At 50.4% G+C, this 18,879-nt stretch overlaps 1 protein-coding gene across 1 annotated transcript in view; it reads right to left on the bottom strand.

Moving 5' to 3' along the window:
- The window catches only part of map3k10 (mitogen-activated protein kinase kinase kinase 10), a 74,373-nt gene that overhangs the window by 7,328 nt on the left and 48,166 nt on the right, over positions 1-18,879 (bottom strand). The window contains exons 2-7 of the mRNA XM_072549494.1: positions 16,235-16,415; positions 14,227-14,375; positions 13,920-14,095; positions 7,937-8,177; positions 5,622-5,744; positions 1,042-1,180 (exon numbers count right to left, since the gene is read on the bottom strand). Coding sequence (XP_072405595.1) covers positions 1,042-1,180; positions 5,622-5,744; positions 7,937-8,177; positions 13,920-14,095; positions 14,227-14,375; positions 16,235-16,415 — 1,009 coding nt within the window. The remainder of the gene's footprint in view (positions 1-1,041; positions 1,181-5,621; positions 5,745-7,936; positions 8,178-13,919; positions 14,096-14,226; positions 14,376-16,234; positions 16,416-18,879) is intronic.

Below are 18,879 nucleotides of genomic sequence, written 5' to 3'. Positions count from 1 at the left end.
ACCCTGGCAACATCCTTGTAAATCTTTTCTGAACCCTTTCAAGTTTCACAACATCTTTCCAATTGAAAGGTGACCAGAATTGCACGCAATATTCCAACAGTGGCCTAACCAATGTCCTGTACAGCCGCAACATGACCTTCCAACTCCTGTACTCACTACTCTGACCAATGAAGGAAAGCATACCAAACGCCTTCTTCACTATCCTATCTACCTGCGACTCTACTTTCAAGGAGCTATGAACCTGCACTCCAAGGTCTCTTTGTTCAGCAACGCTCCCTAGGACCTTACCATTAAGGGTATAAGTCCTGCTAAGATTTGCTTTACCACAATGCAGCACCTCACATTTATCTAAATTAAACTCCATCTGCCACTTCTCAGCCCATTGGCCCATCTGGTCCAGATCCTGTTGTAATCTGAGGTAACCCTCTTCCCTGTCCACTAAACCTCCAATTTTGGTGTCATCTGCAAACTTACTAACTGTACCTCTTATGCTCGCATCCAAACCATCTATGTATCCTAGGAATTATTTTGTCTTGAAAATGTGATGGATGTACTGGGTCCCTGCCCCCTCCAAGGGCATTGTGGGTTTAACCAAGACCTTTTCCCTGGGGTGGGGGAGTCCAGAACTAGAGGGCATAGGCTTCAGGTGAGAGGGGAAAGATTTAAAAGGGACCCGAGTGGCAACCTTTTCACACAGAGGGTGGCGTGTGTATGGAATGAGCTGCCAGAGGAAGTGGTGCAGGCTGGTACAATTACAGCATTTAAAGGCATCTGGATGGGTGGATGAATAGGAAGGGGTTTGGACCAAATGCTGGCAAGTGGCTCTAGGTTAATTTAGGATATCTGGCCAGCATGGACCAGTTGGACCGAAGGGTTTGTTTCTGTGCTGTATATGACTCCATGACGATACAGCACAGGGACAATTGAAGACAATTGAAGAAACAGCCCATGTGCTGGTCACAAAGAATTCTCCAGCCCTGAAACAGGCCATTCAGCCTAACCACTGGGGGACTATATTCCTTGGCGAAGGAAGATTCTCACCTGTCCTCACCACCCAGACGCTCCTTCTGCTGCGTTGAGCTGGGGCCCCAGGTCCGCCCTTTCTTCTTGTGACCCTCGAACTCTTCGCGTTTGTAAACGGCGCTGCGGCCCCAGGTCTGACTGCCCTCTCCAGGGGTCACTGCAGACAACAAAGATCTCAATCAGCCAAGCCGGGCAGCTCCACTCTGCCCTCTGACCAACACCAACTGACGCCCTCTTCCGCACGCTCCTTCCTCTGAGGCTTCTGCCATGGCTCAGAGGGTTGAAACCACACCTCATGCTCAGAAGGTCAGGGGTTCAAGTCCCACACCAGCAACATGAGCAAAATCAAAAATCCAGGCTGACCCTCTCAGTGCTGCATCTTTGGAGGGTCAGCGCTGAGGGATCACCGCACTGACAGAGGGTCAGTGCTGAGGGACCACCGCACTGACAGAGGGTCAGCGCTGAGGGACCACTGCACTGACAGAGGGTCAGTGCTGAGGGAGTGCCGCACTGACAGAGGGTCAGTGCTGAGGGAGTGCCGCACTATCAGAGGGTCAGTGCTGAGGGAGTGCCACACTGTCAGAGGGTCAGTGCTGAGGGAGTGCCGCACTGTCAGAGGGTCAGTGCTGAGGGAGTGCCACACTGTCGGAGGGTCAGTGCTGAGGGAGTGCCGCACTGACAGAGGGTCAGCGCTGAGGGACCACCGCACTGACAGAGGGTCAGTGCTGAGGGAGTGCCGCACTGTCGGAGGGTCAGTGCTGAGGGAGTGCCGCACTGTCGGAGGGTCAGCGCTGAGGGAGTGCCGCAGTGACAGAGGGTCAGTGCTGAGGGACCACCGCACTGACAGAGGGTCAGTGCTGAGGGACCACCGCACTGACAGAGGGTCAGCGCTGAGGGACCACCGCACTGACAGAGGGTCAGTGCTGAGGGAGTGCCGCAGTGACGGAGGGTCAGCGCTGAGGGAGTGCTGCACTGTCAGAGGGTCAGTGCTGAGGGAGTGCTGCAGTGTCGGACGGTCAGTGCTGAGGGAGCACCACACTGTCGGAGGGTCAGTGCGGAGGGAGCGCTACACTGTCAGAGGGTCAGCACTGAGGGAGTGCCGCAGTGTCGGACGGTCAGTGCTGAGGGAGTGGGCACTGTCAGAGGGTCAGTACTGAGGGAGTGCTGCACTGTCAGAGGGTCAGTGCTGAGGGAGCGCTGCACTGTCGGAGGGTCAGCGCTGAGGGAGTGCCGCAGTGTCGGACGGTCAGTGCTGAGGGAGTGGGCACTGTCAGAGGGTCAGTGCTGAGGGAGCGCTGCACTGTCGGAGGGTCAGCACTGAGGGAGTGCCGCAGTGTCGGAGGGTCAGTGCTGAGGGAGTGCTGCACTGTCGGAGGGTCAGTGCTGAGGGAGCGCAGCACTGTCGGAGGGTCAGCACTGAGGGAGTGCCGCACTGACGGAGGGTCAGTGCTGAGGGAGTGCCACACTGTCGGAGGGTCAGTGCTGATGGAATTCCACACTGTTGGAGGGTCAGTGCTGAGGGAGTGCCACAATGTTGGAGGGTCAGTGCTGAGGGATCACAGCACTGACAGAGGGTCAGCGCTGAGGGATCACCGCACTGACAGAGGGTCAGCGCTGAGGGATCACCGCACTGACAGAGGGTCAGCGCTGAGGGATCACAGCACTGACAGAGGGTCAGCGCTGAGGGAGTGCCGCACTGACAGAGGGTCAGCGCTGAGGGAGTGCCGCACTGACAGAGGGTCAGTGCTGAGGGATCACCGCACTGACAGAGGGTCAGCGCTGAGGGATCACCGCACTGACAGAGGGTCAGCGCTGAGGGATCACAGCACTGACAGAGGGTCAGCGCTGAGGGATCACAGCACTGACAGAGGGTCAGCGCTGAGGGATCACAGCACTGACAGAGGGTCAGCGCTGAGGGAGTGCCGCACTGACAGAGGGTCAGCGCTGAGGGAGTGCCGCACTGTCAGAGGGTCAGTGCTGAGGGAGCGCTGCACTGTCAGAGGGTCAGTGCTGAGGGAGCGCTGCACTGTCAGAGGGTCAGTGCTGAGGGAGCGCTGCACTGTCAGAGGGTCAGTGCTGAGGGAGCGCTGCACTGTCGGAGGGTCAGCACTGAGGGAGTGCCGCACTGACGGAGGGCCGCACTGACGGAGGGTCAGTGCTGAGGGAGTGCCGCAGTGACGGAGGGTCAGTGCTGAGGGAGCGCCGCACTGTCGGAGGGTCAGCGCTGAGGGAGTGCCGCACTGACAGAGGGTCAGTGCTGAGGGAGCACCGCACTGTTGGAGGGTCAATGCTGAGGGAGTGCCGCACTGTCGGAGGGTCAATGCTGAGGGAGCGCCGCACTGTCAGAGGGTCAGTGCTGAGGGAGTGCCGCACTGACAGAGGGTCAGCGCTGAGGGAGCACCGCACTGTTGGAGGGTCAATGCTGAGGGAATGCCGCACTGTCAGAAGGTCAGTGCTGAGGGAGTGCCGCACTAACAGAGGGTCAGCGCTGAGGGAGCACCGCACTGTTGGAGGGTCAATGCTGAGGGAATGCCGCACTGTCAGAAGGTCAGTGCTGAGGGAGTGCCGCACTGACAGAGGGTCAGTGCTGAGGGAGCACCGCACTGTTAGAGGGTCAATGCTGAGGGAGTGCTGCACTGTTGCAGGATTAATGCTGAAGGAGTGCCACGGTTTCCTTTGGTCAGTGCTGAGGGAGCACCGCTCTGTTGGAGGGTCAATGCTGAGGGAATGCCGCACTGTCAGAAGGTCAGTGCTGAGGGAGTGCCGCACTGACAGAGGGTCAGTGCTGAGGGAGCACCGCACTGTTGGAGGGTCAATGCTGAGGGAGTGCTGCACTGTTGCAGGATTAATGCTGAAGGAGTGCCATGCTTTCGGATGGTCAGTGCTGAGGGAGCACCGCTCTGTTGGAGGGTCAATGCTGAGGGAGTGCGGCACTGTTGAAGGTGCTTTCTTTTCAAATGAGACATTAGACCATTGCTCCCTCTGCCATTTGAAGTGGATGTTACAATTCCAAGACTTCTCTATTTAAGAAGCATATCCTGCCAATTATTATCTCCCAGCCAACATCACTAAAACAGATTGTCCAGTCATTATAACACCTCAATATCTGGGAGCTTGCTGTGAGTGAATTGGCTGCAGCATTTCCTACATCATATCAGGGACCATTTTTCAGAATGGTACCAAAATGGCTGCGGAGCTGAATTCTGTTGGTAACCATGAGAGCCACAAGAGGGCAGTTTTGTTCCATTTTACACCAGTTCACTTGTGGTTCCTGCTTTACATTTCCATCAATCTCCTTGCAAGGACCAGGCAGAGCTCCCATTGCAGACAGTAATAGATCGCCCATTGTCTACTCTAGACTGTATCCTCTGAAGAAGCAGTAGCTATAACAACCGCTCCTTCTCAAATCTCCCGCCTCTAGAATCTTCAAATGGAGATAAAACCAGCAAGTACCAAAGTAAGACTGAAAACAGGAATTGTATTTCCTGGTTCAACCCCACTCTCGCCCCACTTCCCATCTCCCCACGCTCAACTCTGACTTTACAGCAGGCACTCCCCGACTTAGTGGGTGAATGTCTTTCTGAGGCCTGCCTCAATTAATAACACCTTAGAGATTACCTTAGGAATATGAAGAGGCTGAGAGTTTTCTAGAACATCTAGGGGTTACCACTGACCAGAAAGTAAACTGGACTAGTGATATAAACACAGTGGCTCCAAGAGCAGGTCAGAGGCTGGGAATCCTGCAGTGAGTAACTCACCTCCTGACTCCCCAAAGCCTGTCCACCATCTACGAGGCACAAGTTAGGAGGGTGATGGAATGCTGCCCACTTGCTGTGGATGGGTGCAGCTCCAACAACACTCAAGAAACACACCATCCAGGACAAAGCAGCCCCCCTCCTCCATGTAATTGACACCAAGTCCATAAATATCCACTCCCTCCACCCCAACGCTGAGTAGCAGCAGTGTGCCCCATCTACAATATGCACTGCAGAAACTCACCAAATATCCTCAGACAGCACCTTCCAAACCCATGACCACTTCCATCTGGAAGGACAAGAGCAGCAGATACATGGGCACACCAGCCCCTGCAAGTTCCCCTCTGAGCAACACCCCAGCCTGACTGTGGAAATATATCTCTGTTCCTTCATTGTCTCTGGATCAGAATCCTGGAATTCCCTCCCTAAGGGTAATGTGGGTCAACCCACAGCAGGTGAACTGCAGCGGTTCAAGAAGGCAGCTCACCCCCACCTTCTCAAGGGGGATAGGCAATAAATGCTGGGCCCAGCCAGTGACACCCATGCTCCATGAATGCTTAAAAGAAGAGAGGACTGTGGGGTGATTTAACCTAGAATTGCAAAAGGGCTTGTTAAAATGCCTTACAGAGGGCTGAGGGAGCAGATTTAAATTTGCTTTTATAAACTACAAGTTTGAAAAGTTGGGTATAGCTTTGACTGAAGAATCTGCCACTCTCAGACCCACGAAAGTGCAGCCAGCCTCCATGTTACAGCTGACCCCCGTGCCTGGAATGAATGCTCCCCACCAATGGAGAGATGCTGGATTCCCGGAGTAGGTGCTAGCAGTGCCGAGATACAACTTACAGCGAATGGCCCTCAGTCGGGGGATGATGATGGGGCTGCCAGGGGGGCTGGATCCATCTGTCGCCTGACCCTTCCACTTGTCCACGGTTGGTGAGGCCTGCACCGTGATCTTGTGCTCAAACCCTTTTGGACAAACAGAAACCCTCACGTTATCCTTCAGCAGGAAGCACGTCCACAAGACCAGCAGCAACTGGAGCAGGGTTAGGCCGTCTCACTGCCCTCGTCAACCTGTTCGGAGACATTATGACACGCCTCTGGGACAGGTGGAGCTTGTACCCGGGCCTCAGGGCTCAGGGGAAGGGACACTACCACTGTGCCACGACACTCCTCCTAGAAGTAGGCCATTCGGCCTTTTGGGACTGCCCCAACATTCACTAGGATCAGGGCTGATTCATTTCCTGATGAAGGGCTTTTGCCCTAAAGATCGATTTTCCTGCTCCTCGGATGCTGCCTGACCTGCTGTGCTTTTCCAGCACCACTCTGATCTAAAATCGGGGCTGATTCAGTTTTGTCCTCAGCTCCATTTTCCTGTCCTGAATCGAGTGTCAAAAAATCTGCCCTTAACCATCCCCGACCATCTCTGAGGAACAGAATTCCACAGACTCGAGACCCTCAGAGAGGAAATTCCTCCTTAGAAGGGAGACTCCTTAATCTTAAGCAGCACTCCCTAGTTAACATTCCCCACAAGGGGAATACTGTGTCCAGTTCTGGTCACTCTGTTATAGGAAGGATATTATTAAACAAGAAAGGGTTCAGAAGAGATTTACCAGAATGTTGCTGGGAATAGAAGGTTTGAGTTATAAAGAAAGGCCAAAGTGCAGGAGGTAGAGACGTGACCTTATAGGGTTTCATAAGGTCATGAGGGCAATAGATATGGTGTCTTTTCCCTCGGGTGGGGTATATCAAGACTAGGGGGCATATATTTTTAAGGTGAGAGGAGAAAGATTTAAAAAGTGTTGTTGAACAAAGAGACCTTGGAGTGCAGGTTCATAGCTCCTTGAAAGTAGAGTCGCAGGTAGATAGGATAGTGAAGGTGTTTGGTATGCTTTCCTTTATTGGTCAGAGTATTGAGTACAGGAGTTGGGAGGTCACGTTGTGGAAGTACAGGATATTGTTAGGCCACTCTTGGAATACTGTGTTCAATTCTGGTCTCCCTCCAATCGGAAGGATGTTGTTAAACTTGAAAGGGTTCAGAAAAGATTTACAAGGATGTTGCCAGGGTTGGAGGATTTGAGCTATAGGGAGAGGCTGAACAGGGTGGGGCTGTTTTCCTTGGAGCGTTGGAAGCTGAGGGGTAACCTCATAGAGGTTTATAAAATCATGAGGGGCATGGATAGGGTAAATAGACAAAAGCTATTCCCTGGTGTCGGGGAGTCCAGAACTAGAGGGCATAGGTTTAAGGTGAGAGGGGAAAGGTATAAAAGAGACCTAAGGGGCAACTTCTTCACACAGAGGGTGGTACATGTATGGAATGAGCTGCCAGAGGAAGTGGTGGAGGCTGGTACAATTACAACATTTAAAAGGCATCTGGGTGGGGATATGAATAGGAAGGGTTTGGAGGGATATGGGCTAAATGCTGGCAAATGGGACTAGATTGGGTGGGGATATATGGTCAGCATGAACGAGTTGGGCCAAAGGGTCTGTTTCCATGCTGTGTATCTCTATAACTCTATGACACGAGGGGCAATTTTGTTTTTTTACACAGAGAGTGCTTCGTGTACGGAATGAACTTCCAGAGGAAGTAGTGAATGCAGGTACAGTTAAGAGACATATGGCTAAGTGCATGAATAGGAAATGTTTGGAGGGATATGGGCCAGGCACAGGCAGGTGGGAATAGTTTAGTTTGGGGATTATCGTCGGCAGTGACTGGTTGGACCTAAGGGTCTGTTTCGTGCGGTATGACTCTCTGACGCTGAGAGAGAAACTGGGGAACTGAAGGTGTCCTGCCCTTTGGATGGTGGTTAAAAAAAATTCCCACAGCCACCATTTCAAAGAAAGACGGGAGAACTCTCTGCTGTGTCTTGGCCAGTATTTATCCCCGGACCAACATCACTCAAAAAAGGAAGAGAGATGACATCTGGTTATGTCACGTTCCTGTTGGTGGGATCTTGCTGTGTGCTAACTGGCTGCCATGTTTCCACATTACAACAGTCACCAGACATCAATATGAACAGGACCTCATTGGTCATCAATTGCTCTGGGTGGGGATGGAGGGGGGGGGGGGGGGGGGGAATGGCCATGATAGGCGCTATATTAATGCAAGTCATGCCTTTCGCACTGATGCCTCCCCCTCCCAGTGCAGTTACCACACGTACCGGACGGCAAGCTGATCCGGTTTCCGTCCTTTAGTTTTAATCGGCTTTTCTTGAAGTTCCCTTTGCGCTTTTTGACTTTGGGTTTCTCCTGATACAGCTGCCGCATGATGATGTTCAGTTCCCGCTCCACAATATCGATCTCCCGTTCGGCAAGCTCCTGCTCCCGCCTCCGCAGCACCTCTTCGTGGTTCCTCTGCTGAATAGCAGCCCTGCTCAGCTCCTCCTCCCAGCTCCGCAACTCCTGGTCCACGGAGAGAGGGAGGGAGAGAGAGAGAGGGAGAGAGAGAGAGGGAGAGAGAGAGAAAGTAGAATATTCTTTACTGTCCCATGTACTTCATCATAGCAGTGCAGAGGAAACATTTTACAATTCTGGGTGTAGGTTTGCTCGCTGAGCTGGAAGGTTCTTTTCCAGATGTTTCGTCACCACACTAGGTAACATCTTCAGTGGGCCTCAGGCAAAGCTTCACTCGGGAGACCAGTGAAGATGTTACCTCTTATGGTGACAAAACATCTGGAAATGAACCTTCCAGCTCAGCGAGCAAACCTGCATCCAGAACCTCAACCTGAACTACAAATCTTCTCAAAGTTCGCTAAAGCTTTTACAATGTCTGCCTTTTATGGCACCATCTTAGGTACAAGTATCTGGGGACAAATCTTGGATACAACAGAGGAATAAAAAGTAGTTGCATTACTTTACAGAATTTAAAAAGCAAGTTAGAAATAAGACATTGTTAAAGGATAGACATTATGGCCAAGTAAAATAATCTCACATAAACCTGGCATCGCAGCAGCTCAGCACAGGGGGTCACTGCCCATGTCCTGACACCCCCCTCCACCAGACTCCAGTCCAACAGCCATCCCCACTCTGCTCCAAGCCCCAGTCTGATCTGCACAGCACTCAGCCGCTCCAAAAGTCCAGGACTGCCTCCCCGCGCCCTTCTCCGCACGGAACTCGCTCCCTGTGCCCCGCTCCAGGACTCACTCCCCGTGCCCCGCTCCGGAACTTGCTCCCTGTGCCCCGCTCCAGGACTCGCTCCCCGTGCCCCGCTCCGGAACTCGCTCCCTGTGCCCCGCTCCAGGACTCACTCCCCGTGCCCCGCTCCAGGACTCACTCCCCGTGCCCCACTTCACGTCTTACACCCCACTCCGGGACTCACTCCCCATGCCCCACTCCGGGACTCACTCCCTGTGCCATGCTCCGGGCGTTACACCCCGCTCCAGGACTTGCTCCCCATGCCCTGCTCCAGGACTCGCTCTCTGTGTCCTATTCCAGGCCTTACACCCCATTCCAGGACTCGCTCCCGATGCCCCGCTTCAGGACCCGCTCCCCCTGCCCCACTTCAGGCTCCCCTTGCCCCACTCCAGGACTCGCTCCCCATTCCCCACTCCAGGACTCGCTCCCTGTGCCCCACTCCAGGCCTTACACCCCACACCGGGACCCGCTCCCCCTGCCCCACTCCTGGACCCGCTCCCCCTGCCCCACTCCGGGACTCGCTCCCCCTGCCCCACTCCTGGACCCGCTCCCCCTGCCCCACTCCTGGACCCGCTCCCCCTGCCCCACTCCTGGACCCGCTCCCCCTGCCCCACTCCTGGACCCGCTCCCCCTGCCCCACTCCTGGACCCGCTCCCCCTGCCCCACTCCTGGACCCGCTCCCCCTGCCCCACTCCTGGACCCGCTCCCCCTGCCCCACTCCTGGACCCGCTCCCCCTGCCCCACTCCTGGACCCGCTCCCCCTGCCCCACTCCGGGACCCGCTCCCCCTGCCCCACTCCGGGACCCGCTCCCCCTGCCCCACTCCGGGACTCGGTCCCCCTGCCCCACTCCGGGACTCGCTCCCCCTGCCCCACTCCGGGACTCGGTCCCCCTGCCCCACTCTGGGACTCGCTCCCTATGCCTGACGCTGCTCTGGGACCTGTCATCCAAGAGAGGAGATGTTAAAGGAGGGGATGGGGCTGTGCTGAATCTGGGGTGGGAGTGGGGTTGCACCCTCTGTACCAGTCCGATGCTGTTAGCGCCCCTACCTCTGAGCCAAGCGGCTGGGGTTCAAGTCCCACATGCTCCATTGGTGTTTCAAAATATCACAGAGGGCCTGCTGTGGCACACTGATAGTGTCCTTAACCATGGACTAGGAGGCCCAGGATTCATTAACAATCCAGAGGGCCCACTTGTGATAGTGGTCATGTTCCTACTCCTGGACTGAGAGGTCAGGGTTCAAGTCCCACCTGCTCTGTTGGTGTTCAATAACATCTCAGATCAGGTTGACCAGAAAATCCCAACACGAGGAGGAATAATAATACGGAGTCTGCAGCTGTGCACACCTCCAGGATAGGGTGGTGATGGGAGTCTGGTTGCGATGTTATTCAGAGGGGCAGTGTGGACTCGATGGGCTGGATGGCCTACTTTCACACTGTAGGGATGAATAAGGTCCGAAACAAAGGCTTTAAATTGAGGCTGAATTAACATCACTGAAGTGCGCAGGTTTATCATTGCTGCTCTGTCACTCTGGAGCTGCTAAATTTGTTGGCAATCCCCAGTGCAATGCTGTGGTGAGTCAGTATTTATAATTGTTTGGAAGAAGAAAAATTAAAAATGCAAGGTTTCATCTCCTGAGCAGTCAACACTGGGAACTGACGGCAGTTCAGCTCAACATCTTTGAATCATAACATACTGAATCACAACAAAAACTGCTGACTCAGGTTAACCATATCATGGGGACGGAGCTAAAGGAACCCTCAGTGAGTGTCTACAAAAATGTTAAAATCTCAAATTACGTTCCAGGATTCGAGTGGTGGAGAAAGGCCAGTTACTGGCTCCATTTAATTGTATGACCATCACTCTCCTGGATCTGCCAGTACATTAATAATCCCCTCTCATGACATCCAACCTGGTGATGCAATATTGGTGATAACGGATTACAGTCATAGAGTCACGCAGCATGGAAACAGACTGTTCAGTCCAACCAGTCAATGCTGACCATAGTCTCTAAACTAAACTAGTCCCCCCTGCCTGCTCCTGGCCCACATCCCTCCAAACCCTTCCTATTCCTGTACTTATCCAAATGAAACTGTACCCACGTCCACCATTTCTTCTGAAAGTTCATTCCACACACACATCACCCTTAAAATAAAGATCACCCTTTATATAAAACAAAAATGGTCCCTCGTGTTTTTTAAAATCTTTCTCTTCTCACCTTAACGATATGCCCCCTCACCTTAACATTCCCCACCCTAGGGAAAAGACACCTGCCATACACCTGATCTATACTGCTCATGGTTTCACGGAGCTCTGTAAGGTCACCGCTCAACTTTCGACGCTCCAGTGAAAAAAGTCCCAGTCTATCCAGCCTCTCCTTATAACTCAAAACTTCCATTCCTGGCAACATCCTGGTAAATATTTTCTGAACCCCCTCCAGCTTAATAATATCCTTCTGTTATGAAGATGTGGGTGTACCTCTAAGAGAGTTAAAAGCAGCAGAACTAGGGGACCCAGCACCAAATATACTCACAAATGATAACAATGTGACACTGGGTCAAACCACTCGATTAGTTTGTTGCTTGGAGACAAAACAAACAAATTTGAAATCAGCCAATCAGTTTAAATTATACCCAACACATATCAATCTCTAATCAAGTTTGTTTTGGCGATGCTGCTGTTGGATTGGGGTGTATAAAGTTAAAGATCACATAACACCAGGTTACAGTTCAACAGGTTTTATTTGGAAGCACTAGCTTTCAGAGTGCTGCTCCTTCATCACGTGGTTGTGGAGTACACAGTGTAAGACACAGAATTTATAGCAAAAGTTTACAGCGTGATGTAACTGAATTTCTATATGCTATAAATTCTGTATCTAACGATCTAATACTCCACAACCACCTGATGAAGGAGCGGTGCTCCGAAAGCTAGTGCTTCCAAATAAACCTGTTGGACTAGAACCTGGTGTTATGTGATTTTTAACAATCAAGTTTGAATTGAGTATATTGACAATCTTAAAAACCAATGATACAATCTGATGCTCTGGAGTATAAGACTGGGGAAAATTGAACAGTTGAGGGGAGATCTGCCATCTCCTACAATATAAGAGACTCCTTGAAAAAATCTCTCTCCTAAAAGTCCCTTTTCGATCAGTAACCTGTAATGCAGAAATTTTTAACAAGAAGAAAAGACGTCACTGGGAGATTCAAAGACAAGAACCTACAGCTGCATGGTTTTGAGATAAGAAATGTTGATTTGTAAATTTTAATTGGGAGTTGTATTGGACTACTAATATAGAAGGGAAGATAAAATTTGGGTTAGAGAAAGAAATTGTAAATATGGTTAGTTAATGATTCTCTGTTATACTTTAAGAAATAAAGTTGTTAATTTTTACTTGAAATAGTTCTTGGCCACTCGATTTTTACAGATTACTGCATGGGATAAATCTTTTCTGTGTTGCTGGTTTTAAATTAAGCAGGAGGGTTTACCCAGTGATGAACAGTTCCAAATAACAGGGTGACCAGAACTGGACACAGTACTCCAGAAATGGCCTTACCAACATCCTGTACCACCTCAACATGACATCGCAACTCCTATACGCAAAGGTCTGAGCAATGAAGGCAAACATGCTAAATGTTTTCTTAACCATCCTGTCTACCGGTGATGCAAACTTCAAAGAATTATGTACCTGAGTCCCTAGGTCTGTCTGTCTACAACACTGCCCAAGAACCTGCTTTTAATTGTCTAAGTCCTGACCCCTATTTGTTTTGCTATAATGCAGCACCTCGCATTTATCTAAATTAAACTCCGTCTGCCACTCCTCAGCCCATTGACCCATCTGATCAAGATTACTCTGTAATACAGTAAATCCAGGGGCCAGGGCTAAAACACTGGGGACAAAGGGCTGAAATACTGTACTAGCTGTTGGTGGAATTTAAATTCAATGAACAAATCTGGAATTGAAAGCTAGCCTCAGTGACGCTGACCATGAAACACAGGAACAGTTAGCCTGGCAAGCATGCCCTGGTATTCAACATAATGAATGTTTTTTATTCATCCCAAACCCATAATCCTGTACTCCACTGGTAATCTATCAATCTCTGCCTTAAACATCCTCAAAGACAGCCATCTGTGGTACAGAATTTCAAAGATTCACATCCCTCTGAGTGAAAATCTTTCTCCTCCTGTTGGACCTAAGTGCCATCCTCCTGACTTTGAAATTTACCGCTCATTCTAGGCTCCCCATTCGGGGGCCGTAATCCTACCAGCTTCCCTCCCAGTCTATCCCTTCAAGTATTTTGTAAATTTCAGTGAGATCGCCTCTCATTCTTTGAGATTAAAGGTCCATCACTCATGTTCTTTAGGGAAGGAAATCTGCCATCCTTACCCTGTCCGGCCTATGTGTGACTCCAGACCCCAACGTTGTGGTTGATTCTTACATGCCCTCTGAAGTAGCCTAGGATACCATTCAGTTCAGGGGCAATGAGGCAATAGCTGTTGGCCTTGCTGGGGACACCTATATCTCATGAAATTATAAAGAGTCAATGATGACTCTTGGCGATGGACCATCATTCAGTAGTCAGGCAATCTCATGAAGGTGGATGGATTTACCAACTCAAATTCGTTTAAGACTGCAGATGCTGGAAGCTAGAGTCAATAGATGTGAAGCTGGAAGAGCACAACAGGTGAGACAGCATCTGAGGAGCAGGAGAGTCAACGTATGGGCCAAAACCCAATGAAGGGTTTCGAGGGATAAGGGCCAAGTGCTGGCAAATGGGACTAGATTGGGCTTGAATATCTGGTCAGCATAGATGAGTTGGACTGGAGGATCTGTTTCCATGCTGTACATCTCTATGAAGGGTCCTGGACATTCCTGCTCCTGGGTTGTTGTTTGAGCTGCTGCGCTCTTCCAGCTTCACATCTCCTGACCACGGAGTCACCAGCCTTCCCTCCCTTTCTCCACCCACAGTGAAAGGACAGTAGGAAGCTCCTCCCACCTGCTCTCGCTCACCTTCTCTTTTGTACGCAGCTCGTTGAACATCTGCTGGATCTCCAGCTTCCAGTCCTCCTGGAGGGAGTGGAACGATTCCAGAGGCATCTCGAAGAGGGACGACTGCTCGATTTCCACCAGCTGAGCGAGGATCGAGGTGAATGAGGGGCGGCTGTGCGCGTCTGCGTTCCAACAATCTGCCACCAAGCACATCCACAGTCAGGGCCTCAACACTCACAGGGCCACACCCGAGAAACTAGAAGCTAACCTGTTCACGCTGCAACGTTTGAGCTGCGTCGTAATCAGACTGTAGCCATGGTGCTCTTACCTTCCATCAGTTTACCAAATGGCTCAGGGCAGGTGGACGGGATCGGAAGGGTTAGTTTATTAACAGCCACTCCATAAGCGACAGCCAGCCCATCGATCTCCCGATAGGGAGCTTCCCCAGTCAGCAGCTCCCACAGCAAGACTCCAAAACTGAGGACAGAGTCAAACCAAGAATCAAAAACCCACTGGAGATTACAAAGAGCCTTCCAAACCCAACAGCCTAAACCCCTCACCAGGTGCTGCATTTACTGGTCCAGCTACAACAGGGGCCTGCATTTAGGTTGCACCTTCAGTGTAGGAAGACATTCCAACACAGGGATGTTCATAAACCACCCTGAAACCAAGCCCAAAGATATTAGAGCGGGTGACTGAAATCGTGGCCGATAGTAGCATCACCAAGGAGAGGGAGAGCAGGTCGAGCAGTTTGGAGCGGGGAGTTCTGGAGTTTAGGGTCCAGGCTCTGAAGGCAGAGCCGGAGGGGGGGGTGCCGGGGAGGTGTTTGAGGAAAGTAAGGGGCCTCCAAAGGGCATGAGTAGCATGAGTAAAACAGCATAGAGATCTCAGAGGGTTGTGGGTCTGAAGGAGTTCAGTCAGATAGGAAGAGGCCAGATCAAGGAGGGAAATTTCACTATAGAAGTTGCCAGAGGGTCTGCTCCTGGGCCTGGCCAAACTGGCCATAAACAGGTCCAGCCAGTGGGATGTGGAGGGGGTTGTTAGGGCCGACTGGCTGCCCCTCTTCCGTGGTTCCATTAGAGCCCGGGTGTCTCTGGAGAAGGAGCACGCGGTCTCCACCGACACCCTGGAGTTGTTCAGAGGGAGGTGGGCGCCGCAGGGAGTGGAGTGCATTATTTCCCCCTCCAACTCTATTTTGATTTAGTCCCTGCCCTCCCCTTCACTGTTTGATCACACAACATTGCCCTTTGATGTGAAGGGCACTGCTTGTCACTGGCCACTCTGGTGTTTCCTATCTTCCTGGTGGTCGAAATTTGAATAAAGATTCGTGCACCTTGTGTCTCTCACTGTGTCTCACACCCGCACACACACACCATGGGTGCTGGGGAAAGAATAAGCACTACCGCAGTTAGGGGGGAGTGTGGGGTTGCCGGAACCTGAGTGGATGCAGTCAGTGAGCAGAGCAGGACAATGGGTGAACAGGACTGGGTGGAGAGTCAGAGTCTTTGCAAAAGAAGCAAACCTGAGGTTGAGAACAAGACATTTTCCTGGAACGCAGAACCAACGTTTTTTTTTATTCACTCATGGAATGATCTATTGGCTCATCTCCAACAGTTAAGAGTCAACCCCATTGCTGTGGGTCTGGAGTCAGATGTAGGCCAGACCAAGTAAGGGTAATAGTTTATTTCCTTAAAGGACATTAGTGAACCAGGTGGGATTTTTTCCAACAATCCACAATGGATTCATGATCATCTTTAGTCTCTTAATTCCAGATATTTATTGAATTCAAAATCCACCAAAGCCATGGTGGGATTTGAACCTGGGCCCCCATAACATTACCTGAGTGTCTGGATTAACAGTCCAGTGATAATACCACTAGGCCATCGCCTCCTGAGTGTGATGGAGGCAGGTTCAACTGAGGTATTCGAGAGGCCATTGGATGGTTATTTAAGTGGAAACAAAGTGCAGGGTCACGGGGAAAAGGCAGGGACTTGGCACTGAGTCAAAATATTCAGAGAGCCAGTAGGGACCTGATGGGCCAAATGGCCTCCCTCCACACTGTAACATCTCTGCTATAAACACATAGTACAGAGGAGTCCAGACAGGATGGCATGGGAATGGCCAGTGTCTGAGAGGGACTGAGACGGGAATGGCCAGTGTCTGAGAGAGACTGAGACGGAATGGGACAACATTCATAGAGGTGAACATCGGCACACCCAGAGATGGAGAGGACCCAGCTATTTGGAAAAGCTGGAATATTTCGTCATTATCCCCCAGTTCCTTTTTGGAAGCACTAGCCTTTGCCAGAGTTGGTCCGGCTCCCACGTCCCTGTTACCTCCACACGTCGCTGCTCTTGGAAAACAGGGACAACTTAATAACTTCAGGAGCCATCCAGGCATAGGTGCCTGCGGCGCTCATTTTGGTCGTTCGATGCCACTCCCGTGCCAAACCAAAATCCGTGATCTTCAGTGTCTTGTTGGTGAGATCATCGCCGTCTGCCTTCTCGAGAATCAGAACTGGAAAGTACAGAAGACAAGTTGAATAAGACAAGGCAAAATCCGCCCTTCAATCTCATTGTAAGGATCAGCACTTCACTCAGTCTAACACAACCTTCATCCTCACTTGTCTTTGCAATGAAAATTCTTTCCCTGAAGATTTCCTAACAATTAGTCCACAAGAGGATAGACATTCCGGTCCCATCAGCCTATCCCGGGGCTTCAGAAGCTGATCATCTACATCACACATTCCCCATCACACTCACACACACACTTAACCAAGCTTATGATTTGGAGATGCTAGTATTGGACTAGGGTGTACAAAGTTAAAAATCACACAACACCAGGTTATAGTCCAACAGGTAACTGGAAGCACTAGCTTTCAGAGCGACGCTCCTTCATCAGGTGGTTGTGGTGCTCCAAAGTATAGTGCTTCCAGTTAAACCTGTTGGACTATAACCTGGTGTTGTGTGATTTTTAATTTTAACCAAGCTTACATACACACACTCTCTCTCTCAGGTGCACTCACACTCGCACATGCACACTCAGTCTATCACTCCTACATGTGCACACATATAAGCTTATGGGGTGAATTTGGTTTTGCAGAATTACATTTTATTTTGCTCAAGAACTGCATGACTCCATGTAAAGCTCTGTAAAACTGTACAGGGAATGTAATTTAAAAGAAGTTCTGGGATTTACATGTCAAAGAACAGAAACCAGCATATCCCATTCTAAAAGATGAAAGTTTTAATTTAAGATCGTTTACTGTATCACATCCCCATGTCACTGGACTCCTTTGGCTATAGATTCTGTGACCATGGTCTTAACCTCCACAACCACCTGATCAAGGAGCAGCGTTCCGAAAGCTAGTGCTTCTAAATAAACTTGTTGGACTATAACCTGGTGTGTGATTTTTAATTTTGTCCACACCAGTCCAACACTACAACATGCTTGAGTTCTTGGAGGAGGTGACAAGACGGATTGAGTGAGGGAAGGGCAGTAGATGTTGTCCACATGGATTTGACCAGGAGGTTGCCTGGCATGGGGGATTTTAGCTATGAGGAAAGGTTGGTCAGACCGGGTTTGTTTTCAGTGGAACATAGGAGATAGAGGGATTACCCTATCAAAGTTTATTCGATTGTGAATGGCATGGATGGAGTGGAAAGTATGAGGTGTTTTTCCCCCCCAGGGTGGAGGGGTCAATTATTGGGGGACACAGGTTCAAGGTGGGGGGAGGGCAAGGGAGTTGGAACATAAGTTTAAAAAAAGGTTATTTTTTTCATACAGAAGGCAGTATGTGCCTGGAACGTAGAGGTGGTGGTAGGAGCAGATTCAATAAGCACCTGAACAAATGTATGAACAGGAAGTGAATAGAGGGATATGGATCCTATAAGTGAAGGCAGTTTCAGTATGGGAGGGCAAAATGTGTTGACACAGGCTCGAAGGGCCTGTTCCTGAGCTGTACTTTGTTTTTTGACTTTAGTAAGGCATTTGATAAGGTACCTCATGCCAGGGTGAACTCGCTCGATGGATACAAAACTGGCCTGGACACAGAAGGCAGGGAATAGCAGTGGAAGGGTGCTCTTCGGAATGGAGATCAGTAACTGGTGGTGTTCCGCAGGGATCAGTACTGGGACCTTTGACGTTTGTAAATTATGTTTTGTTATAAACAATATTGCAAAGCCCAAAAAGCCTTTTTATAAGACAAGCGTTTACAATCATTTTCAGCCAGGAGGGCGGAGTGAAGGTTCCCCCAATCTTCAGCATCACTGATACCTGTCCCAAGCAATCCTGTGTTGTCTGAAGAAATGTTGAAGGGGTGTGCTATCAAGAATAAAACAGGACAAATCCAACCCAGCCAATTACTGCCCCATCAATCCAATGCTAAGTCACAGCAAAGTGATGGATGGTATCTTCAACAGTGTTGACAAGTAAAAATTACACAGCAGGAGCTGGTTTACTGATGCATATGTACACACTGAGGGTTTCATCAGGATCCCTCAGATTCCTGACACTCCCTCCCAGTCAGCACACTGAGTGTCCCTACGGATTGCAGTGGTTCAAGGATGCAGCTGAGGATCGCATTCTAAATTAGGAAAGGGCAATAAATGCCCTAGGCAAAAGTGAGGACAGCAGTTGCTGGAGATCAGAGTCGAGATTAGAGTGGTGCTGGAAAAGCACAGCAGGTCAGGCAGCATCTGAGGGAGCAGGAAAATCGATGTTTCAGGCAGGAGCCCTTCATCAGGAATGCCCTAACCAATCCCTCGTCTAATTCCAGGACATCAGAGGAAAATGTTACAGATATGTATTCCTGAAGCTTCGGAAGTCCAAAAAGGATTTTTAAACCAGTCTTCTGACTTGAGGCTAGAAACTTAGTAAGATGTACTCATCAACAAACCTCCCTCATGGACAATTATCCTCAATCTGGCCTCGAGGCAGATTCACTTTAACAATAGAATGACACGTCAGACCTGTGCAGAGT

The sequence above is a fragment of the Chiloscyllium punctatum genome, chromosome 29, assembly GCF_047496795.1.
Source record: "Chiloscyllium punctatum isolate Juve2018m chromosome 29, sChiPun1.3, whole genome shotgun sequence".
Lineage (NCBI taxonomy): Eukaryota > Metazoa > Chordata > Chondrichthyes > Orectolobiformes > Hemiscylliidae > Chiloscyllium > Chiloscyllium punctatum.
Note: the sequence above shows the minus strand (reverse complement) of the source record. Positions and strands in the feature narration are given on the sequence as shown.